Source organism: Spermophilus citellus (genome assembly GCF_964194105.1).
Source record: "Spermophilus citellus genome assembly, chromosome: 9".
Lineage (NCBI taxonomy): Eukaryota > Metazoa > Chordata > Mammalia > Rodentia > Sciuridae > Spermophilus > Spermophilus citellus.
In genome coordinates this window covers 13,378,691-13,404,063 of record NC_138191.1, presented here as the reverse complement: position 1 = coordinate 13,404,063, position 25,373 = coordinate 13,378,691, and the positions used below count along the sequence as shown (strand labels likewise).

The 25,373-nt window shown below is 43.5% G+C and overlaps 1 protein-coding gene across 6 annotated transcripts in view; it reads left to right on the top strand.

Annotated features, from left to right (window-relative positions):
* The first annotated feature begins 2,870 nt into the window (after positions 1 to 2,870).
* OLFML2B (olfactomedin like 2B) overlaps positions 2,871 to 25,373 on the top strand; it is a 42,324-nt gene continuing 19,821 nt past the window's right edge. The window contains exons 1-4 of one of the 6 annotated variants that reach the window (XM_081307613.1): positions 2,871 to 4,208; positions 6,959 to 7,222; positions 9,787 to 9,894; positions 24,319 to 24,495. In XM_081307613.1, coding sequence (XP_081163739.1) covers positions 4,035 to 4,208; positions 6,959 to 7,222; positions 9,787 to 9,894; positions 24,319 to 24,495 — 723 coding nt within the window. In that variant the 5' untranslated portion in view covers positions 2,871 to 4,034. The remainder of the gene's footprint in view (positions 4,209 to 6,958; positions 7,223 to 9,786; positions 9,895 to 24,318; positions 24,496 to 25,373) is intronic. The other 5 variants (XM_081307614.1, XM_081307611.1, XM_081307610.1 and 2 more) reach the window with 5 other exon arrangements.

Below are 25,373 nucleotides of genomic sequence, written 5' to 3'. Positions count from 1 at the left end.
TAAAAGAAAAAATATCAAGATTGCAACAGGATTAAAAAATGAGCCAAAACCACCATACTATTCAGTGGGTAAAAATGTATAAGTCTGTATTTGGGTTAAATAGAGAACATAGCTGGAAAAAACAGGATAGAGGAAACCAGCTTAACATTCATATTTTTAAAAAGTACATTTAAAAAATAAATCAATATGAATCACTGGTGCAATGTGGTTGCCAAAAAAGCTAAGGCAATCTTGGATTGCATTAATAAAAGAACAGTGCACAGAAAGAAATAAGAAATGATTTCAATATGCTGTAACCTCTATTCTAACTGGAGTCTTTCTAGTGAGAAAATGATCAGAATAATGGAGAATCTGGGAGTCCACATGGTCTGAAAAATGGGTTAATAAAATGGAGATAGAAGACGAAGAAAGTGAACATAGTTAACTTAAGAAACAGATTTGGAAGGTACTGATTTTCTATCTTTAAGCAAAAGAAAAGTCCTGTTGTATATTTTAGACTAGTTTTTGTATAGAGCATAGGACTGAACATTAAAAGGAGACTTTAAAAGTGAGCTTTAAAAGAAAATATAAATTTCACTTCAATAGGAGAAGGGACTCATGGTCATGCTATGGTTGCAATAGCTCCAGGCATCATGACCATAAGCAAAGACTATTAGTGAGAGAAGGACCATATGGTATCAGAAAGCTCTACTCTCCTATTTATTTCTTTTATCAGGAAACAATGTATTATTTCCAGAAACTCCCTGAACATCTATTTTATTTTATTGGCCAGAACTAATAAGGCTACCCCTATCTTTAAAAGACTGTGAAATTGAATGGTAATAAGGTAGTTGAGACAATCTTAAATCAATTATGATTAGGTCAAAATTAAGAATAATGAGATGGAGCCAGGAGCCAGGCATGGTAGCAGATGCCTGTAATTCCAGTGGCTCAGAAGACTAAGCAGGAGGATCACAAGTTCAAAGTCAGCCTCAGCAATTTAGCGAGGCCCTAAGAAACTTAGCAAGACCCTGTCTCAAAATAGAAAATCAGGGCTGGGGATGTGGCTCAAGTGGTAGCATGCTCGCCTGGCATGCGTGCGGCCCGGGTTCGATTCTCAGCACCACATACAAACAAAGATGTTGTGTCCGCCAATAACTAAAAAAATAAAAATAAAATATTAAAATTCTCTCTCTCTCTCTCTCTCTCTCTCTCTCTCTCTCTCTCTCTCTCTCCCTCTCTCTTAAAAAAAATAGAAAATCAAAAAAGGGCTGGACATATGGTTCAGTGTTTAAGCACCCCTGCGTTCAATCCCTGATAAAAAGAAAAGGAGGAGGAGGAGGAGAGAAAGAAAAATGGAATGGAAAATGGAAAGAGTTTGGGTCCTTGATGATATCATTGAGATACTCAACAGCCAATTTTCAGTCTTCTTAGAGAAAATAAATGTGTATTTAATTAAGCCATTGTGAGGAGTCTCTTGTACTTGCAGTTAAATGCACCCTAACAGCTACAAAGACACTATTTATGAGGGTAATTGGGAATATATTCAACATATTTGTAGTTCCCATTCATTCAATCATTTATTTAGTGTCCACTAGGTCACAGAGATGGGTGAAACTGAGGATGTAATGGTGAGCAAAACAGACAAACTTCCTGTCCTAGTGGAGTTAACAGTCTATGCAGGGAAGACAGGCACCACTGAAATAACCCACTATGTATACAAATACCTACCTCCCATGAATCTGTAAAGAAGAGGTACATGGCATATGGGAACATGCAACAGAGGAAGTCAGATGGAGTCAGGGAAGTCTTTCCTGAGAAGGGAGCACCAGTTTGAGAACTGAATATGTATATTCAGACTACTGTCTCTACCCAGAATGGCTTCTGTCTCTTGCCTACATCTTGTTGACTTATCTACCACCATGTTGAAATCTCCCAACCCAGTTGTCTTCAGTATCACTCTTTTAAGAAATCCTTTCTGACCTTTCAACTGAAGTGACCTATTCCTTTTAAGCCTCACTGGATACATTCAAATCTGCCTCACAATTCCAGGACTGTTTCAAGTACTTCCTCATCCTCACCCCCACTCCTTCTGTAAGAAATGCTCTCATGCTCCCAGCAAATGTCTAGCAACCTAGCTTGTTGCTTTGGACTTAGCCAACATTCAAATTATATTATGATTATCACTGTGGTACTGGGGATTGAATCCAGTGGTGCTCTACCACTGAGCTATATCCCCAGCCCTTTTTATTTTATTTTTATTTTGCCCAGGCTGACCTTGAACTTGTGATCCTTCTGCCTCAGCCTTTTAATCCCAGTAGTTGGGATTAAAAGTACATGCCTCCACATTCAGCTAAACATTTATTTCAATTGAGCCTTTAAATTACATCTTATAGACGTTTACTTCCATCTTGTTTCAGAAAAGATTTGATAACTTACATAGAAAGGTGTTTATTGTGTGACATCTTCGTAAACCCAAATCTTCACAAATCCCGAACCTTGGATTTCCCCCCATAAACTGTTTTTTTTTAAACTACCAAAATTTATTAATAATGTTTATTATTGGGGCTGGGCATGAGCTTGGTTGTAGACTCTGAGTTGGATCCCCAACATGGCAAAACAAAAACAAACAAACAAACAAAAACCACAATTAATGATTATAATTATCCTGTCCACTATCATTATGTATAGGAGAAGAAGTCTCCTCGGTTACCTGGATTATGAAAACCTTTATTCCTTAGCATAACGGTAGAGTGCTTGGACTTCTCAAGGTCGTGACATACTTTTTACGTCTTTGAAGTGACCTGGCTCTTCAATATTTTCAGGGTGACAGCTGTTCTGGAAGGACAATACCCTTAAACCCACAAACTGTTAATCTTCACAGCGGGTTTATTAAAGGGACAATAATTAAAGGACCTAGCAACATAATTGAACACTGTGAAAAGCAGGTGCCCTTGTAGAGATCATCTGGTGACAGAAACCCCGATACTTCCAACCTAGGCGAGGGTAAAAGGTGTTGTCTTTCGCGATCATCCGAATATCCGAGACTTCCAGTCACTCTCCTTATTTTTAACACTGAAGACGCACTCCAGCCGGGAGTTCAACAGTCATCCTCTGGGTGGAGGTAGTACTAGGTTCTAAAACCGTGGCAAGCAATCAAACTACCAACGGCGCTAAGTTCAAAGCTACCAGAGATCACGCCCAGAGTCAGGTCCAGAGAAAAGAAACACCCAGAAGAGCAAACGCGCCTTCTTTCCGGCCCCAGGTTCCGTGTAAAGGGAGAGAACCGAGTCTTCGCATCGGCGCTCGGTGCCTGCCTCCCACACCTTAGGAAGAGTCGCTCTTCTCCGAGCGGAGAAAATGGGTACAAGGCATCCCCAAACTTCAGAGGCCGAGAAAATGGGTACAAGGAATCCCTAAACTTCAGAGGCCCTGCTCGGGGTCCTCTCGGTTCATCGTTTGCAGTCTGATGAAGGAAAGCGAACTTGCAGCCTCGGCCCTCGGCAGTGAGCCGCAGCCGAGCTGCAGTCGGGGGCGGGGTCGGCGGGCGCCCCTCTGCCGGAGCCCCGTGCGCTTCCCGGTCCTCCTCCTCCGCGCCGTCACTGGCTGCATCTCCGCGGCCCCGGCACAATAGAGGCTCCGCCCTCTCCCCGCGCCCTCCCTTCGCTGCGCCGTCGCCTCCCGCGCCGCAGCCGCCGCTATCCTCCCGGCGCCCAGTCCCCGTGCGCCCGGAGGATCCCTGCAGACCGCGTCTGCCTGGACGCCCGCCTTCCACCTGAGCGCGCTTGGCTAGCCTGTGCCGGCCTCCACCTTCGGGTCACCTCCTCTTCCCTGCTCACGCCTCTTTAGTCTTAGCTAGAGTCTGGAAGGCAGGAGATGCCCAGAGTCTCCGGGGCGCACCCTCCAGCCCCGCTTAGCTGCACCCATCTTTAGAAGGTGCGCGGGGCAGCCACTCTCGGGCTCCTGCTAAAACATTCTGTAACCTCAGTCTTTGCTGAGATCCCTGACCCAAGCCGTTCTCCGTAGGGGCGAAGGTCTCTGTGGTCTTGTCCCTCATGGCCAAGGCTCTGCTGCTAGTTCTTTGCTTCTCTCTGATTGCGGCGCGGGTCTGGGGTTCCAGCACTGTCCCCACAGGGACCAGCGAGCCTCCAGATGAGCAGACGGTGGCTCCCACAGAGGATGAGATTCTGCAAAATGAGGCGGACAACCAAGAGAACGTTTTATCTCAGGTAGGATGTCCCGCACACCTTGTTCTGGGTGGTGGCAAGGGCCAAAGGATGGTTCTGGATGAAGCGTTTGGAGGGAGAAGTTTTTCTTTCCATTACTAATAGGAAGGACATTTGGTTTTCGTTTATCAGAATATTTTCTTAAAGGGAAATCAGGGGTCCTATTCCCAAAATCATGAGGTCTTTCAAAGTTACCAAATCCGGATAAAGGAGAGGAGAGGAAAGGGAGGACTTCACAGGACTCTCTGAGAAGGAAGAAAAGGTTTTTTTGTGTTTTGTTTTTTGGGTTGTGAAGAATACTTCTTGTCTATGTAGCTGTTTGTCAGATTTGGAATGCGTAAACAGGAGGAGTCAGATGGCATAATTCATGAGAGAGATTTTATGGCCTAGGGTGAACCACCCAGGCAGAGACATGGGGTGTAGACAGAGCTACAACATGTGTAATTCATGCGAGGTACCCCCAGAACAGAGGACTTGACAAGACCCAGGGTATTGCAAGGATACAGTGGAAATTTATATCCACAGTCTGGCCTGCTTCTCAGTGGAGGCTGAGCCACAGATTATAGTGATGAGCTTTGAAATATGTCCATTTGTGAACCTGAATCAATCCCCAAAACATCCTGATACCCATTCTATAGATAAGGACCAGAAAGCTAAAGAGTGCTGGGAGTGGTAAGAATCAAACCATCTGGCAATTTTCAGCCCAGAGCTCGTGACTGTAAAAGATACTTCTCTCTGGTGTTGTAAACTCTCCAGAGCTGGCGTGATGGTATGCTGTGGGTGACACTATGATCCTCAGGACCAGAGATATCAGGGGAAGGATCCCTAGAGCAAGCCCGTATCTCCATTAAGCCCTTAGACTGGGTCTTGTCTCCTTCCTGTAGAGGGAGCGATCAGCTCTGCTTTGAGATTTCTCAAACACTATTCTCCTCATTCTTCTTTCATAATTATGTTAATATATGCTTTGTGCCCACCCATAACCTCATACTGACCCATAAATCGAAAAGACACAAAAATCCCTCACATTGGGACTCTGGAATATCATAAACAAAAGCTTTCCTGAAACCCGAGCCTCCAGAAAGGAAGGAACCCACCCAGGGTTCTCAGAGCAGGGTTGCATAGGAATCTAGGATAAGTTTCAGAAAATAGACAGCCATGATTTACTGCCAGCCCAGAAAAAAACAGCTGCTTAAGTCACCCCGAACTACACCTCCTTCTTCCACTGACCCATTCTGTATTTGACAACAACACTTAAGCAAATATTAGTCTTAGAAGAAACCCAACCTTGGCAGGGGAAACTCCCCCTACACAGCATCCCAAAGAACATTTCTACTCAAACAAGTTTCATGCCTGCCTGCTGGGATCCTAAGTCAAATGAATTGAACACTCTGGCTGTCTAGGAAGGGAGTCCTGGCTTTAAGTATTTAGGGCATGCTGGAAAGCAATTTGGGGTGGGGGAACCTTTTTTCCCACTAAGTGCCCAGGGTGAGGGCTCTATAAAGTCTGCTCTTGCAAGTGTTTTCTTGTTTGGGGGAAGATAGTAGGAGCAAGAACACAGAAGGAAGTGTTTGTATTGTAGAAAGAAGCAGATGTAGCCAGTTTCCTGGTTTTGGCCCTGGGTTTGGGTTCAGAAACTGCTCTAGGAGCCAAATGAGCCCTTACACTGAATAAACCTTACTGACTTCTGGACCTGTCTCTCTCTTCCCAACTCCCTTTCTCCAACTATATTCTCTTTTTGTTTTCTTGGTACTGGGGATTGAACTCAGAGGTGCTCTACCATCAAGCTACATTCCTACCCCTTTAGTTTTTACTTTTTTGAGACAGGGTCTTGCTAAATTGTCAAGATTGTCCTCAGTCATCTGAGTATCTGGGATTACAGGTGTGTGCCACCATCTGGCTCCCTTTCTCCAATTCTAACCCATCATCCCAGGCTCAGATCAAATACCATTTCCTCCAGGAAATCTTCCCTGATACCCAATTGGAGCCTCTGTTGACTTCAAATTATACTTTATCCCTGCTCTTCAGGGCACTTATCCCTGTCTAATCTGTGACTATTTTTTATTTGCCTCTTGCACTGTAGGCTCCTTGAAAGCAGGCTGTCTGCCTGACCCATCTCTACCTTTGACTGCACTTCCCCCAGTCCCTAGGAGGTACTCAATAAGTGTCAAATGATGAATCAGGAAAGACGCCCCAGTAGTCCTCAAATCTGAATACCAACTTTCCAATCATCTCTTCTTCAACTCTTTCTTCCTTTCCTTTTCACATCCAAACCTGGATTCTAGCTAAAGGCAAGACTATTGGAAGAAGGATGGAGCTCATTTTTTTTTTCTTTTAAATGATTAAAGGCAAAGGCCCCCTGAAAATCCACAGCCTTCCAAGATAAACGAAGAGAGCTGAACTCCGAGTGCCTTCCCGGAAATGTCCAAGTCAGCAAATTGCTTTGTGATGACCTGTTCATTCCATGGTTCAGTGTTGTTTGAGGTGTCTGGCTGGTGTAGGACATTTTTTAGGTGTATTTTATTTGCATATGTACTTATTGCTTTGACTTTTGAATTTTTTTACATAAAACTAATTGTTTTATATATATGGATCTATAACTTGAGTGGCTTAACAATAATTCCTGGAGATTTTTTCCATGTCGATATATATTATTTTTCTTCTAGAGTAGTATATTTGACTAAGTTAATCGACAGACTCTTTGAGGAACCATATATTTGTATAACCCCAACTCATTTACTCTGTGTGTGTCTTAGTTGCTGGGGGACTATGACAAGGTGAAAGCCGTGTCCGAGGGCTCAGACTGTCAGTGCAAGTGTGTGGTGAGACCGCTGGGCCGAGATGCCTGCCAGAGGATCAATGAGGGAGCATCCAGGAGGGAAGACTTTTACACTGTGGAAACCATCACTTCAGGCTCATCCTGCAAGTGTGCCTGTGTTGCACCCCCATCTGCCCTCAATCCCTGCGAGGGAGACTTCAGGCTCCAGAAGCTACGGGAAGCAGACAGCCGAGACTTGAAGGTAGGAGCTGGTGGGGGGCAGTGCCACAGATGAGAAGCTCTCCTGGGAACCCATGAGCCTACAGGGCCATGGCTGGGGATTGTAAGGCCTTTGAAGGAGGCCAGGCCTAGTCCCTGGAGTCTTGTGTGTGGAGATAAGGCTGTTGTTTTGACAAAATGGTCAATTTCAGCTCTGGAGTCTGAGGGAGATGTGAGAGCAAAGAACACTTGCCCCTCCTCATAGAGACTAGGAGGCCAGGCCTGGGATCCACTGCCAGGCCCAGCTGGCCAAAAGAACTCAGTGTTCTCCAGGAAAATTGCTGTCACAATTTCCTGTCAGCCCAGGGTGGATGTTGAAGAGGTAAAAGACAGAGAAGTGAGCCTCTCAGTCCTTGGCACCATTGTTGAAGTGACCCGGGGATGAGAGGCCTGGGGCCTCTCATCAAAACTGATGCTGTGGTCATACTTTATAGAGTGGGGAAGCTCAGGCCCTACCTGGGCATCTTTACTGGCTGACTTCATGTGATACCCCAGCTTTGCTCATGATGTGGGGTAGTAGAATAAGCTTGTTTTTGGAGTCAGGCAAACCTGGGTTTAAATCAGCACTGCATGAACTTGCTGAAGTTACTTAATTTGTCTGACCTCGGTTTCCTTGAATAAAATGTGGGAATAATATCTACTATGAGAATTGATGAGATGACAACTATTGAGTACAGAGCACAATGCCTGATATTCAGTGAGGCATGCCTGTGTAAATGGATGAATGAATGCTCATGTAATGCACTCCTGCTGGTACCTGATACTCAGGGACTAGTAGTCATTGGTATCTCTTAAAGCAGTCGTGTTTATCAGGACAAGGAATGCCCCAGGATTTGGCCATATTACTCAGAGCTGCAGTTCTTCCATGAAACTACTTTCTGAACCATGTGCCGCACTCACTTAGTTCTAGAATAGGACTCTGGGGGAACTTCTGGAACTATATCAGGCAAAATTTCTATTAGGAATCAGAAAATCATCCCATTGCATACTAATCAGCTATGGTCCTTACCCAGGATACAGCTGTCTTCCTCTGATGCAAAAGAAAAAAAACTTCTAGCCAGGTGCAGTGACACACTCCAATAATCCCAGCAGCTTTGGAGGCTGAGGCAGGGATGATCACAAGTTCAAAGCCAGCCTTAGCAACTTAGCAAGGCCCTAAGCAACTTAGTGAGACCCTGTCTTGAAATAAAATATAAAAAGGGCTGGGATGTGGCTCAGTGGTTAAGTACCCCTGGGTTCAATCGTCAGCACCCACCCCCCGCCAAAAAAAAAAAAAAAAAGAGAGAGAGAGAGAGAGAAAGAAAGAGAACTTCAAAAAACGAGTATTTCTGTGGAATGTTTTATCTGGAAGCAAGGCTAGGAAGTGAGTGGGGAATAGAGAGATTGCAGTGGGTCACCCAGCCAACTTTTCCAGGGTCTGGTTCTTGGTAGGGAGGCTCCATTTAAGCATATCTCATCTGCCCCCATTCCTGTATCCTCACCTGCTAAATGCTATCTGAGCCTCAGCCACCTTCCTCCCAGTGGCACTATACTGGCAGAGGATCATATTGAAAAAAAAAAGTGACAAGTTTAGGTGCCCGATGACAAGGAGCTACCTCAGACATGGGCTATTGGGCCTCTCTCTTGTTATTATTTTTTTTTTTTGGAGGGGATGATACTAGGGATTGAACCCCAAAGTGCTTTGCTACTAGACTACATTCCCAGCCATTTTATCTTATTTTGAGAAAGGTTCTTGCTCAGTTGCCCAGGCTGGCCTTGAACTTGCCTTCTTCCTGCCTCGGCCTCCTGAGTTGTTGAGATTATAGGCATGTGCCACCATGCCCACCACACCACTGGGTCTCTTTTACATCAGGATTGGTTAAGCTGTCCCCACTCTGCCCAGGGCCTGTACATGCTAGGCAAATCCTCTAACACTAAGCCATTTTCTCAGCCTAGCTGAATTTTTTGAGATGGGTTCCTATTATGGTCTCCAGTCTGTTCTGGAACTACTGGGCTCAATTGAGTCTCTTGAGTTGGTTTTCTGAATAGATGCAACTATGCTTTTGATGCTAAGAAATCATCTCTTGATATCTTCCAGGACCTTTAGTAGACAATGAAGTTGAGGGAGGGTTTCATAACCATATCCTGAAGGTACTTATGTTACAATCACTTTGTTGAGCATTTATAGATTACCTGTTATGGGCCAGGTACTCTGCTAGGTATCTTGAGGAAACCGAGATGAAGAAGCTTTGAAGGAGTTATAGTCTAATAGGAGAGATGCTGATGACTGATGGATTCATAAAAGAGTCCTAAACAGTTTGTGAAGATGTTCAGACCTTGTATTTACTTGTTCTTGTAGGATTCTTCTATTTTTTTTTTTACCCAAATATTTCAGAAGGCAGAATACATCATTTGGCTCATCCCTACAAATGTGCTTCTAGGGCTACCTTTCAATTCCTGGCTAGTGGCTTCCCTGTTGAGCCTACAACATGGAGATCTGAAGGAAACTTCTCCCACTGTGCTCTCTCTATCCCAACCCTGGACTAACCCCTGGCTCTTGTTTCATAGCTCTCCACCATCATAGATATGCTGGAAGGAGCTTTCTATGGCCTGGATCTCCTGAAGCTGCATTCGGTCACCACCAGATTGGTGGGGCGAGTAGATAAACTGGAGGAGGTAAGGAATATTCTGATTTCCCTTCCCCTCCCTTCCCTTCCCTTCCCTTCCATTCCCTTCCCCTCTCTTCTCTCTTCTTTTTGCAGTCCTGGGAATTGAACCAGAGTATGTCACATGCTAGGCAAGTGCTTTTCCACTGAGCTACATCTTTATCTACATTTTTTATATTTTATTTTGAGTCAGGGTCTCACTGTTGACCAAAATGGCCCCTAAGTTGCAGTCCTCCTGCTCCAACCTTCTGGGTAGCTGGGATTACAGGTGTGCACCACTGTGCCTGGCCTCTCACAATATTTTTTTACAGAAAGCATGTGTCCTAACTAAACCCATTCTCTTCTTTGGAAAGAGAAAAATATATTTAAAAAAACGCATCCAAAATTGTACAAATTGTTGGTGAATGAGTGAAATAAAAATGTAAAGACTTTATTCTTTTTCTCTATAAGAACTACATAAATAATCTGTTTTTATTTTTATTTTGACTTCCAGGGAACTCAGAGCTAAGTGATATGTAAAATTACAATAAACATCTTACTTCATTTTTAAGGTAGAGTTGTCACCTCCTGGGAATGTGGTTATTGATTTGTTCTTTTTTTTTTTAAACTGTTCTAGTGCACATATCTCTGTGTGTGTATGTGGTGTATGTGTGAGAATGTGTGTGTATCTCATCCACTTGAGAGAAAGAAAACATAAAAGTGATCATTTTATTTTATTATTGTAATCATTAACACATATTGATTGTACAAATAGTGGGTTCCACTGTGACATTTAAATATATGTGTATATCCCCCCTTGATCATGTCCATCTTCCCTTCTGTCCTCTCTTGCCATACCCTCTCTTCTCTGATTACTATTCCCATTCCCTTCTCTGAAAGCCCTCTTCCACTTTGAGGTCGTCTTTTTCAATTTTTTTTTGTTTGTTTCCACATAATGAGAGAAAACATATGATATTTGTCTTTCTGTTTCTGGTTTATTTCACTCAACATGATGCCTTTCATTTCCATCTGTTTTTCTGCAAATGACATGATTTTATTTTTATGGATGAATAATAACTCAGTTGTATATATATGTATCCTGTTTTCTTTATCCATTCATCTGTGGATGGGCCCCTGGGCTGATTTCATATCTTATGTATGGTAAAGAGTGCTACAGTAAATGTGTGCACATCTTTTGAATGATGACTTTGTTTCCTTTGGATATATATACCTAGGAGTCATATGGCTGGATCATATGGTAGTTCTATTTTCAGTTTTTTTTTTAATATTTATTTTTTTTTAGTTCTCGGCGGACACAACATCTTTGTTTGTATGTGGTGCTGAGGATCGAACCCGGGCCGCACGCATGCCAGGCGAGTGCGCTACCGCTTGAGCCACATCCCCAGCCCCGTATTTTCAGTTTTTTGAGGAACCTTCATGCTGATTTCCATAGTGGCTGTTGGATTACCTATTTCTTGGTTGTTATGATTTTTAAAATTCTTTGTATATTCTGGACATTATTCCTCTGTCAGATGAATAGCAGGCAAAGATTTTCTCCCGTTCTGTTGGTTGTCTTTTTCACTCTTGATTGTTTCCTTTGCTGTGCAGAAGCTTTTTAATTTGATGTGATCTTATTTGTCAATTCTTGCTTTCGTTTCCTGAGCTATGGGAGTCCTATTCAGGAAATTGTTGGCTGTTCCAATATCTGGGGGTGTTTCCTTATTTTCTTGTAGTAGTTTCAACATTTCAGGTCTGATTTTTGTGCAGGGTAGAGGGGTCTACTTTCAATCTTATACACATGGATTTCCAGTTTTCCCAGAACCAACTACTTGTGAAAAGGCTGTCTTCTCTAATGTGTTTTTGTGTTCTTGTTGAGAATCTGTCAGCTGCAAATGAATAGGTTTATTTCTGGGTCTTCTATTCTGTTCAATTGGTCAGTATCTCTGTTTTTATACTAACACATGCTGTTTTTATTACTATGGCTCTATAGTGTATTTGGATGCTTCTAGCATTGGTTTTTTTTGTTTTTTTTTTTGTTTGTTTGTTTTGTTTTTGCTCAGGATTGCTTTGGGTATTCACGGTCTTGTATGCTTCCATATGAACTTTAGGATTATTGTTTCTAGTTTTGTGAAGAATGTTATTGGTATTTTGATGGAGATTGTACTGAGTATGCAGAGAGTTTGGAAATTTTAACAATATGAATTCTCCTACTCTAAGAACATGGGAGATCTTTCCATCTTCTAGTGTCTTCTTCAATTTCTTCAGTGTTTTGTAATTTTCAAAGCAGTCTTTCATCTCAGTTAAGTTTATTCTTAGATTTATTTTTTTGAAGCTATTTGGAATGGAATTGTTTTCTTGCTCTCTTTTCCAACAATTTTATTATTGGTATACAGAAAAGATATTGATTTTATATGTATGTTGATTTTGTACTTTGCTGTATTTTGCTTATCAATTCCAAGAGTTTTCTTGTAGATAGAATCATATCATCCATAGGGATATTTTGGCTTCCTCCTTTCCTATTTGTATCCCTTTCATTTTTTCTCTTTCCTAATTGTTCTAGCTAAAAATTCAAGTACAATTTTGAATAAGAGTGTTCAGAATGGATACCCTTGTCTTGTTCCTATTTTTGGAGGAAATGCTTTCATGTTTTCCCTATTCGGTATGATGTTGGATATGGGTGTGTCATGTATATTCTTTATTATGTTTTGGTATGATCCTTCTATACTTAATTTATTCAGGATTTTAATCATTAAAGGGTGTTAACTTTTATCTAATGATTTCTCTGCATCTACTGAGATGATAATGTGACATAAAAGTAATTTATAATCAATAATGTTCCTTCATTGGACATTCAGGCTGTTCATGCCCAGGATGAATACCAGTCCATAATACCAGTAATATAATGTTCACAGTCAAAGTCACCACATCACTTTGGGTATAGAGGAATACACAACTGGTGCCATGGTTTTCATTTAATGGTATGTGATGTGATGTAAGAGTTATAAATAGTTATGGACATAATAATAATGGAGACATTGTTTTGTGGTTGTAAGGCTTTATTTATAAATAAGAAAGTCTAGTCACCAGAAAAGTAATATTCATCATTCAACCCTACTGGTAAGAGGCTTATGGATATGTTTTATTGACTGGCATCTAGTTTTTGGACTGATATTTGAAATAGTTACCAAAGAGCTGCTACTTCAAGTAGAAATCTATTCTTTAATTTTCATAATGTTACTTATAAGTGATAAATTTAATAAAGGAATAACTGTAAACATATCAGTATTCCTCATGGGGAAAAATGGACTTTTGAGGGTCTTTTTCGGGGTTCCCTGATAAGTGTTTAGTAGATATGGGATGTAAAAAAATATAAGAATCTCTAGTTTGTGGCTGAAAGAGTACCTGACTGAGTCAAGACAGAGAAAGCTACTCTTTGCCTGCTATTCCCAAGCAACCATATCTTAGGTTCTCCATATGTAAAGTGGGAATGGAACCCTACCTACTCCATATGATTCCTGAGGGAATAAAATGCACACTAATGATTATGAAAATATTTTGAAATGATTAAACGTGGCACTTGAGTTATGACCAAAGAGAGATTGGGGAACACATTCCTACATTCCTTTGCCCAGAGAGCTAAGACAGAGGTGAAAAACATTGAAGTTAAAAGGATCATTCTAGCATGTTCCTTCTATTCCTAAAAATAGTCTCAAAAATTTAAACCCAGCTCCTTCTCTACCCACCCTTAAGCTTGGCCCCTTCAGCTCTGAATGTTGCCATTTTGTTCTTGGTGGGGTGGCAGGTCCACGGTCACTTCAGTTATAAACTCTTAAGAAAAAGGGTGAGGGCACTGGAGCCAGAGCTTTGTAGACAGGTTGATGTGGCCACGAAGATCATATCAGCCTCCTGAAATATCTGTCCATTCTCCCCAAAAGGGGCTACCTTAGAGACCTAGGACACAAGACATCTTGAATCTCTCCTTCCCCAAGCATGACATTGAGAGCTGAAATGATGAGACTGGAAATAGTCAACACCGTCCTGCTCCCAGGGGACTTCATGCAAAACTTCTGTCTGATCCTTCCAGAATGGTTCAAAAGGAATTGGACCAGGGTCCGATATTGGACAGTATCTATGTTTCCTGAGCCTCCCCTGAGATATGCCCCTTTAAGAAAAGGATTGTATTTCTATGGGATCAAGGAGCATTGGCAACATCTGCTTTTACCTGACTTTGGTAAACATGTGGTTTTAGTCTGTCTAGAGAATACAGATTGGGAAAGTTAGCTGTAGGGGAAGAGCAGAGTGCTTGGGAGGCCAAGGTCAGGGACCCAGCCTCTGAGGGGGCCAATGGGCTGAGTTCTGATCAAGGGCTATAGTTCATCCCCAACCTTATCTAGCAGCAGAGCCTCCTCCTTACTGGCCAAGGGTAGGAGTGTGGATGAATTTGGTGCAGTGCCAGCTCAAATGTGTGGTATCCTGTGTATAGGAGCACAGTAACTAGGGCTTGGCCAAAATGAACTTTGTGTTTTTTTATTTTGATACTGGGGATTGAACCCAGGGATGCTTAATCACTGAGCTACATCCCCAGTACTTTTTATATTTTATTTTGAGACAAGGTCTTGCTAAATACCCTCACTAAATTGCTAAGGCTGTCTTTGAACTCAAGATCATCCTGCCTCAGCTTCCTGAGCCACTGGGATTATAGGCATGCAGCACCACACCCAATGAACTTTATTTATTTATTTATTTAGTTAGTTGTAGGTGGGCACAGTACCTTCATTTCATTCATTTATATGTGGTGCTGAGGACTGAACCCGGGGCCTCACACATGCTACATGAGCGCTCTACTGCTGAGCCACAACCCTAGCCCCAAAACAAATATTTTTATATGGATGGGAATATCTCTTCTTTCAAAACTGTGGTATTTCGTAGCAAACACTGGACTTTTATAATAACGATCCCTTATATTTGTATAACATTTTACAGTTTCTAACATTTCATATACACTTAGTCCACTTGTTCCTGTGAGCTGGGCAGGATGTGAGATCTAAGGAAATTAGATGAATCCCCTGAGATCACCGTGCAAAGACATATAGGGTTGGAGCTCAGGCCTTTTGGCTCATAGTCCAGGGCTCTTTCTAATCAACTGTGTCAGTTTCTTCGAATCATTCTTGTCTGCCCTGTAAGCATCAGTTTTTCCTAACCAGAACTTGAAAATAACAGTTCTTCCAAGGGAATTTCTAGGCAGGACTGTGGCTGCATCTCATAAGCCTCATTAAACAGAATTAAAGTTGAGTTGGGGAAGGTCCCACCCAATGGGAGTTTTCCCAAAACCACAGTCCAAGAGACAGGGTGCTGTGGTATGACAGGAGGGTCTTTGGTTGGGCCCAGAAGCCATGGAATGGAATACTGTATCTTGGATTAAGGTTGTCTCCTGGCTTGTGCCGGCTGTCTGGAGTATACAGTAATTGAAAAGGCAGAATGTTGGGTAAATGGATAAAACATTCCCTCTCCAGCCTGGCTCTGCAGAAGGAATGGAAGTGAAATTCTGCTCTGGGTCCTTGGATATTCTTAAATCCCAAAGGGAGTTCTTTGAAGGTCAGACAGGACAACAGGGGTCAGATTGGAAGGGCTTTTTGCCCAGAGTCAGATCAGTGCTTGGCAGTATAAGTGGGCACATGTGTGTACATCCACCTTGGGTACATAGGAGGATGTAGGAATGGAAACTTCATTTGCAGATGAAAGGGGAAGGAAGGAGAGAGAAATGGAATCTGAACTGTTCAGAGCCTCACACTCAGGAAAATCAGCACTGGGAGCTCTGCCTAGTGGGATGATTTGGTTTAAACTTTTGTCGTAAATTGTGAAAAATAACAGCACAGATAAGTGCACAATGAGTATACAGCTTGATAACCTATTATAAAGCAAATACCCCTGTCATCATTATCCAGCTTCAGAAATAGGTTAATATTAACATCCCCCAAGCCCTCCCTACAACATGTCTTCTACTCACACCCCCTTCCTGAGGGGAACCTCTCTATTTAGAGCCTTGTATTTTAGTTATCTTTCTTGCTTTTTTAAAATAGTATTCACAAATAAGAATACATCCCCCAAATCTCCCAAAATAATTCATCCTCCAATATAACATTTTTGCCTGCCTGCTTGCCTTCCTTCCTCCCTTCTTTCCTTCCTTCTTTTCTTTCTTTTTTTTAAATTTTTTTAAATATTTATTTATTTTTTAGTTCTCGGCGGACACAACATCTTTGTTGGTATGTGGTGCCGAGGATCGAACCCGGGCAGCACGCATGCCAGGCAAGCGCGCTACCGCTTGAGCCACATCCCCAGCCCCTTCTTTTCTTTCTTTACCAGAGATCAAACCCAGGGGTGCTTTCACACTGAGCTATATCACCAACCGTTTCTTATTTTTGAGACAAAGTCTCACTAAGTTTTTGTGGCTGGCCTAGAACTTGCAATCCTCCTGCCTCAGCCCCTCAAGTTGCTGCAATTATAGACCTGTACCAGCATGTCCAGCAGTCTATTTTTGCCTATTTTCTTTTTAAAGGGAATTTATAATTTATTATTTTTATTTTTAGATTAAAAAAAAAATTTTGATTATCGATGAAGGTTTATTTTTATTTATTTATACACGGTGCTGAGAATTGAATTCAATGCCTTACACATTCGATGCAAGCACTCTACCACTGAGCTACAACCCCAGCCCTATTTTTAAATTTTTTATTGGTGCATTAAATTTAATAGTGGGATTCATTGCACATAACATAGTTTGGTCAACTTCATTCCTCCTCTTTCCTGCTCCTCCTCCTTCCCAGGAACCATTTTGCCTATTTTGAATTTTAAATGTACAGAATTCTACAGAATTGTGTGTGTGTTAGTGATGTGTGTGTATGAGTGTGTGTGTGCATGTATTGGGCTTCTCTCATTCAATTTTATGTTTTTGATATTTACCTATATTGTTTTTGTGTCTTGCTCATTCATTTTTATTGCTATGTATTATTCTATTGTATGACTATGCCACAACATATTTACCCATCTCCTAATGATAGATATGTGGATTGTTTCCAAGTTCAGAATTCATAATGGCCCATGAACAGCCCTGTGAACATCTGAAAAGGGAAAGAAGATGTAGGAAGTGGGGGGTACAGTGTTAGATTGGGGGTACAGTAATTGGGCACAGAGCATAGGATCTAGGGAAGATGGGAAATAGAAGTCTACAAGGAAAACCTGTAGCTTCCAAAGACATAAACCCTGTTCATTGCACATAGACCCAAGTTTGGCATTGATTCAGCTGGAGAAAAGACTTTCATCTGAACTCCCAGAGACCCAGAGACTTATAGGCTGCCTAGACCTAAAAATGGATTTGTGAGGCAGCAGGACTAGAAGCATGGGATAGTATCATGTACTGCTTCCATGAGCAGATTTATTTTCAAAGTGGTAGAAAAAGACAGGGACAGATTATAATCTCTAGCATTAAAGTACTAACTGAATTAAAGTATTCCCATAAAAGTTGAAACTCTTTGTGGTAAACCCTCCTTCACGGTCTAGCTGCAGTATACCTGTAAACATTTATAAATTCTTGGTATGCTCATGACTGTGTGCATATATACCTTCATATATGTGTGTGACATATGTCACTCTTTTAAAATAGGTGAATCCCTATAAGCTTCCACAGTGTGATGTTTGTAATGGAAGCTCTGCCCCGTGTGGTGTGTGTGATTCTTCTCCTCCTTTCTCACCTCCCCACTGGAGTTTGTGGACTCCATCCATGGGCACAGATAGGCACCAGGGAACTTTGTGTGTCAGCTGAAGACTTCACTCCTCATAATGTTGCCCCCGCGGAAGATCTGAAATGTGTTATGGGTTTAGCAGACCCAGAACTGGCCCGCATCTCAGAATGTGGGAGCTTCTCTCCCAAACCTAAAAGTTTGGTGGCTTTTGTGTTTCCAGCCTACAATGCAAGATCAAAGGAGGATTCCTGCCCCTTGGGGATGTATCTTTTTACCATTAGTAGAAAAATGTAATTTTCATCTGTGCGTTCCTGGCAGAGACTTAGGGGAGCTGTGTCTTTCCAAGTCTCCTCTTTCCCAGCCTCCTTGTGCTCCCATCAAGACACCCCCACTTGTCACTGTCTCCTGATTGAATCTACTTCTGCAGAAGGTTCACAGTCAGCCATTTTACTCTTTCCTCAAGTGCAGACTTGGAGAGGAGTGTCACTCACCCTGTCCTCCTGAAGTGAAAGAAGGCAGAGGGCTGGAGATGATGTCTCTAAGATACATTTTGACGTTAAGGTTATTTAATTCAATTTACATCTTAATATGAGTTCAACCTCTCTTGGGGTTGTATATCCTTAAAATCTAATTTGCCACCATGGATTGTGAGCTTTTTTCTTCTTGGCTTATGGTGTAAGAGTCAGCCCTCCATCTGCTGGCTTAGGAATAGCTGATAGCTGCCAGGATGTGAGGAGTGTATGGTTATTGCAGAGGATAAGGTTCCCCCTCATGCAGAAATTCATCATCAGAGGCCTGGGACTTCTGCTCTGCACTTGTTGATTCTCTTTCCAAGCTTGGGGTCTTTTGAGGGCGGCCAGGGTCTAAGTCCTCTCTTTGTGTCTCCAGTCCTAGCCTAGCACCTGCCATGGAATGGAAGCTGAGCAGCTGTTTGGATGGATGGGGGATTAAGGCAGCAGCTGGTGTCTCCCTTACCTCAGGCCTGCCTGCCTGTCTCCACCAGCTGTGCTTGAGGGATTGGACCCCTGCTGCCTTTTCCGCCATCAGGAGTCGGCTGTTTCCAGCTGCTCTCCCCCTCTATTTCTCTTACAGGGGCTTGGGGGCAGCTGTCAGCTGGGTGGCTGATCCAGGCCATCTGGTCCTTGTTGGGTCCTGGAGGGCTCAGAGGGGGAAGGGCAGGGTGAGCTAGTGAAAACCCAGAGCCCTTGCACTATGGGCCTCGTCACCCTATGCTTGCTCACTTCACTCCCACAGGAACCAGGTCCCCTCAGTCCTTAAGATTATCATCTGCACCAGAGCTGTGCACATCCAGCCATCTGCCAGTGGGCCTGACACCCACAGGGCTCCCAGGCAGCCTCCTTGGATACAGTGGCACATGCCTGCTATGTGATTTGGGGGACAAAGTTTGTCCCACCTGCAGTCTAGCCCAGTCTCCTCCAACAGGTATCTTGTGCCTCTCTCCCACATACCAGCCTTGGGTCCTCTCTTCCTCCCTGGCCTAGTCATACCAACCTTAGCTGTTCCTCCTTTCACACCTATGTATGTCCACAGTCCTCTTTGATGCCAGGCACTCATCCATTCTCAATACTAAGATTGTCAATGTAGATACCATCATCACTTCTTTTTTTTTTCTTTTCCATTTTTTCCTTCTTTTCTTCCTCTTCCTCCTTCTCTTCCTCCTCTTTGTCTTCCTCTTGTCATCCCCCTCTTCCTCCTTTCCCTTACTATACCCCCAGTCATTTATTAAAATTTTTGAGACAAAGTCTCACTAAGTTGCCCAGGTTGGCCTCAAACTTGCAATCTTCCTACCTTAACCTCCCAAGTTGCTGGGATTACAGGTGTCCATCATAGTCCCTGGCTTATTCTTTCTTTTCCCAAGGGTCCTAGAGAGATTTCATCACTTCTATCCTATGGTTACATTACCAGGCTATGACTATGGAGCGGATTTCACACCTTATCTCCAGAGCCAGCATTTTTCCCCCGAGTCCTCCCATTCACAGGGAATGGCCAGAGCCCTGCAGCATGGTCATCTTTCCCCCTAGCTTAAGCCACTGCATGATCACACTTGTCTAAGAGCTGGACAAGTTGAGTCCATAGCCAGGGCACAACCTTTCCAAGGCCATTCCACCAATCTGCACATCTGGTTGTGTTAGCCCACCCACAGCTCACTCAAGCTGTGGTTTTTTTGTTTGTTAGTTTGTTTTTGGCGTGCTGGGGATTGAACCCAGGGCCTTGTGCATGCTAAGCAAGCACTCTACCAACTGAGCCATATTCTCAGCCCCTTAGCAAGCTGTGTCGACCAGCTGTGCTCACCAATGATAGCCAGCTGTACCTCAAACTCCATCTATGTTCTGATCCCCCTTGCCAAGGGACCCTTCCCAGTTTACTTGCTTCCTATTCCCTGCTCTCTGTGTGTCTGACTGAGACCTGTCCCCATCTGTCCATGTGGCCTTGCTCTCAGAAGACAATCTCCTGTTTCCAAACTGCACAGCCCTTCAGCATGCCCCTCCTGCAGGGTGACATTTGTTCTGTGAACCCTCTCAGTTCAAGCTTTTCAGAACACCTCTCTAGCTGAAGGAGTCATGACAGAGTTCCCAGATCTTAATTGTATCCATCCTTCTGTCCTAGTCCTCTAGCTGCCTCTCCCCACCACCTTCCCTCTTCACAGCGCCAGCGTCCTTGGGAGGGACCATGTGGCACACTGGCACCCTTCCCACCTCCTCTGCCACCTTGCTAGCCCTGCCCACAAGCCAAGTTGCCTACACCATAAATGTCACAGTTGCAGCTGTCCCAGAGGGGAAGAGCCTGAGGCATGAGGTCATGGGGTTCAGTTGTCTGCCAGGGTAGGATCTAGAGCACTCTGCATTAGGAGCGTCCCCTGCCCTGCCTAAAAGAACCCACAAAATGCTCTTGGTGTGAGGGAAGCAGAGCCCTAGGGAGGAGTAGGGAACAAGGCAAGGTCAGCAGCTCCGGGTTGGGGTGGGGGTGTCCAAGGAAGGGCAGCTGCTGCTGCTGCCCTAGGGACACCAGCTGGCTTAGCCCAGCAGGCCAATGGGGTGATGCCACTTCTAGCCCAGTGTTTATTCAGGCGACTGGCGGGCTTTGCTGTTCCCACGAGGGGAATAAACTATACTGCTCCTCTGGGTTCTCAGAGCCAGGCTGGCCTCAAACCCTCCCCTGTGGAAATCTAGAATAATGGCTTCTACTGAAAGCAGAAGAGATTGGAGATTATAAGTCAGTGAGCAGGGGTCCCTCTGGGGATCAGGAGGCATGAGCTACATTTGTGAGGCTGCCCCTTGCCTCACTTAGGGCCAGTTTCAAGGTATTCGGGAGTCAGGTGAGAACTTATTTCAAATAAAAAAGATATTCTGTCCACACAGAGTTACCAAAACTTTTCATAGAGTCCTGTATCCACCACAGGGAACCAGAACACAGGGCGACAGGTATGGACTACATTAGTCCCATCCTTAGTATAGAGGCCAAGATTGTAAGGTGTTAGTTCTCAAGGTAGTCTATTGTCAAGGTGGCTAAGGGGTCAGTACCTTTGTCTGTCAGATTGCCCTGACTTAGGGTAGCACTTTTCTTTTTTTTTTTTTTTTATTGGTTGTTCACAACATTACAAAGCTCTTGACATATCATATTTCATACATTAGAATCAAGTGGGTTATGAACTCCCATTTTTACCCCAAATACAGATTGCAGAATCACATCGGTTACACATCACATTTTTACATACTGCCATATTAGTGACTGTTGTATTCTGCTACCTTTCCTATCCCCTACTATCCCCCCTCCCCTCCCCTCCCATCTTCTCTCTCTACCCCATCTACTGTAATTCATTTCCCTCCATGTTTGTTATCCCATTCCCCTCATAACCTCTTATATGTAATTTTGTATAACAATGAGGGTCTCAGGGTAGCACTTTTCACTAGTTAGGATCTTCTTGTTTGTTTATTGCTTCCTGCCCGCTTTCGGAGGGTGATCTTCACCAGGGCACCATGTTCATTGGTCTTGCTCACACTTGATCCCTCAGCACTGGACACATTAATGAAAGAACAACACACTGGACCTAGTGGGCTCTGTTATCTTAGGACAGAGAACTACAGCAGGGACATCCACAGCGCTGCTCTTGACAGGTGCTTATGGATTATGGAAATGCTTGAACCCCATTAAGATACCAGAATCTCAGCCTGAGGAAGACCTGCCCCTCTCACAGCCTCTCACACAGTTCTGTCCCCTTTTCCAGCAGCCATACTTAAGGTGGCACTTTTCATGCTTGTTTTGTTTTTTGGTGAGATACTGGGGATGGACTCCAGGGGCCCTTCACCACTGACTGAAGTACATTCCCAACCTGCTCTACTTTTATTTTGAGTTTGTTGAAGCTGGCCCCAACCTGTGATTCTCCTGCCTCTTCCTCCAGAGTTGCTGGGATTACAGGCAGGCCTGCACCCATACCAGTTTGAAAATCTGCATTTCTATAAATTCCTGTATGATGCTGATGCTGTTGGTCTCTACCTACCAGGACCAGGGCCAGGAGGCTGGGTGCTGATTCAGCTCAGCAGCTTTTAGGGGGCAGGGGAATACTGAGGATTCCAAAAGGGTCTCACACATAGTAGGCAAGTGCACTACCACTGAGCTATACCCTGAGCCTTTTTAAAAATTTTATTTTGAAACCCTCTCACTAAATAGCCCAGGCTGGCCTTGAACTTGCAATCCTCCTCCCTCAGCCTCCCAAATATCTGGGATTACAGAAGTTTACCACCATACCTAGCAAGCTCTGCCACTTTTTAAAATGACTTTCAGCTATTAAGGTAGCTTAGTAATAAAGCTTTTGCCTAGCATGTGCACGGCCCTGAGTTCAATCCCCAGTACTGCAAAAAAAAAAAAAAAAAAAAAAGAAAAGAAAAGAAAGAAAGAAAAATTATAAAATGACTTTCAGCAAATCACAGCCTTATTCAGGGCCTCAGGATTCTTCCTATGAAAGGTTAGGCTTGAGTTCTGGGGTCTGTTCCAGTTGTGACAGTCTATGAAAAATAACCACTTAACATATTCCATGCACATCTGTGTGTATTAACTCACTCAGTCCTTATAACAATGCATAGGGAAAGTGCTAGTACTATACTATCCCCATTTTTACAGATAGGAGACTGAAGCAGAGGGAGTTTGAGTAATTTGCCTGAGATTCCAGATCTAGGAATAGAAGTAATGAGATATGAACCAGTTTTCTCCAGAACTCATGCGGTTAACCATTGCTCTTGACTGTCCTTAACAGCCTCCATGAAGAATGACTGCACACCCAGTAAGACCACTCACTCTGTGAATTCTCAAAACAAGACCTCTTTCTCATGCACTTTTGCTCTTACAGTTAATTCTGTGCAATTTACAGAGGCTGGTCTGGCTTAAGCCCCATAGAACACAGTAAGTCCTTCCAGGGCTTAAAATCTGGCATGCATTGAGATGTCCTGAGAATGGCATGGCCAATGTTTCTGGAGTCTGGTTAGTTTAACAAGCATCTACTGGGCTTCTCTGGGCAGCCCCCGTAAGAGCCATTGGAGCCACAGTGTCTGGGTGTCACGGTCTGCCTGGATATATACACGTTGCCCTGGCTCTGAGCCACCAAGGCTTCCCTCTGGGACATTAGTAACATCTTACCAGGCTGCAGATCTGTGGCTGGCCATGTCTGAACTTTACACTTCCCATGTCTATCTGTTAAGGACGATGAAAAGCAAACACATCCTGTATTTTGCATAGTTGCTTCCTCTACCAACCTCATAAACAGGGCCCAGAGAACATCACATCAAACATTTTAAATGCTCATGGAAACCTTAGTATAGGGGCCAAGATTGGAAGGTATTAGATCTCAAGGTAGTCAAACTTCTCTAAAAATAACTCCAGGAGACAGGAGTTGACAGCTTTCCTATGATTCAGATCCTATTCAGTGTTTAACTTCGGCTGGATGCTGCCTCTGCTGCCCCCAGCCCACTCTTGCCCTGCTCTGAACTCACTAAACCTCACTCATAGAATATAGGTAGTCTGTAATCCAGGACAAGAACCCCATGAGCATTTAGGTCCTTTTTCTCTGCCATACTGCACTTTAGACACTTGGAAGACACTCGCCAGAGTTGGTTGACTGAAATATAGCTTTGGCCCTTTATGGTATGAACCAGGTCTGAACAGGGCTGATATGCCAAGGAGGGGTGGTGTAGGGAAACTTCCCATTGGTGAATAGAAAGGTTTGAAGTTAGCCTATCAATTGTCTACGTAAATGATACTAAAGCTAGAAAATAGTTTGTGCTCATTAGAATAGCAAACTGAGTAGATTTTTTTGGCCCCTCTTCTAAAATTGCTTGGAAAATCTTTAATTGAGCAACTGATTCACATGTGCAGATGAATAGAGGTTTGTTATAATGTTCTTCATCACTGGGTAAGGCAGACTTTACAAATGACAGGAAAGGAGCCAGGTCTCCTAGGAGTGGCAATGCTATTATTAGAAAAACAATGATGATTTGGGCAATATTTTCAACAGTTGGACATCCTGTGCCCTGCCTGGGGCTGGGCACACTCTTGGGCTGCAGTCACTTATTGGCCAATTCCTCAGGAGTGTTCTCAGGAGTCTCCATGTCTATTGTGTATCTAGGCTCCGTGGCTGCTGGCTGCCTCCTGCGTGTCTTAAAACACTGTAACAGATCCTCTTTTTGAATCTTCTCTCTTCCCAGGAAGTTTCTAAAAACCTCACCAAGGAAAACGAGCAAATCAAAGAGTACATGGAAGAAATCCGAACTGAGATGAATAAGCGAGGCAAAGAGAACTGCTCTGATAACATCTTAGACAGCATGCCAGACATCCGCTCAGCTCTGCAGAGGGATGCAGCGGCAGCCTACGCCCACCCAGAGGTACAGCCCCAGCCCCTAAGGTCCTCTCCTTACAGCAGTGAGGGTATGATGCTGGTATCTCTCATTTGCATAGAGCTTTTCAGGGTTCAGTCCTTTAGCAGTCATGGTCTCATTTCATCTGTACTTAGTTCTGTAAGTGTACTGGGCAGGGGATGATCCCATTTACTTAACCCTGAAGCCCAGAGAAGTTCAGTGAGTAAGTGTCGAAGCCAAGACTCAGATCAGGATCCCTCCAGTCCCAGCCCCATTCTTTTCATTATACCCATCATGCATTTGTGATCACTGACAGATAAAGAGGACATACGTGTTGCCTAGCATGGGACCATACATGCTCATTCCGCTGTCCTGGCATCATTAATAACATTTTCTTTTCTTCTCAGAAATGTCTCTGCTTGAAAATGATAAATTACATGGTTCCCCCATTTACAAAGGGTTTAGTTATTTACTACATACTTTCACCACTAACTGTGTGGTCTTCACCGCAGCTCTGGAAAGTAGGCCAGGCAGAGGTCAATACCCCACTATCTTGCAGAGGACACAGATCCAGCAATGTTCCTTATCTCCCTGGCTCAGTTGGAAAGCAATGGCAGAGCCTCAAACCTCTATTTCTTCCCATCCAGTTCTATCGCTAGTATGAAGCTACACTTTTGGGAAATAGAGCACTAAGATAATTTGAGTGATGCCAAAAGATCTGCTTGCTTAAAAGTGCCTCTACATTTAATGCCTGTTTCTTTTGGCTCCAGTTACTACCAACTTATGTTTATGTGCTAGTGATTAAATGCAATGTACTGAGTTATCTACTAAATTCATTGCCAAGGAACAGGCATTAATTTGGAAGATAACCTGAAAGTGTGGAAGAGGAAACAAGTAAATTTTGG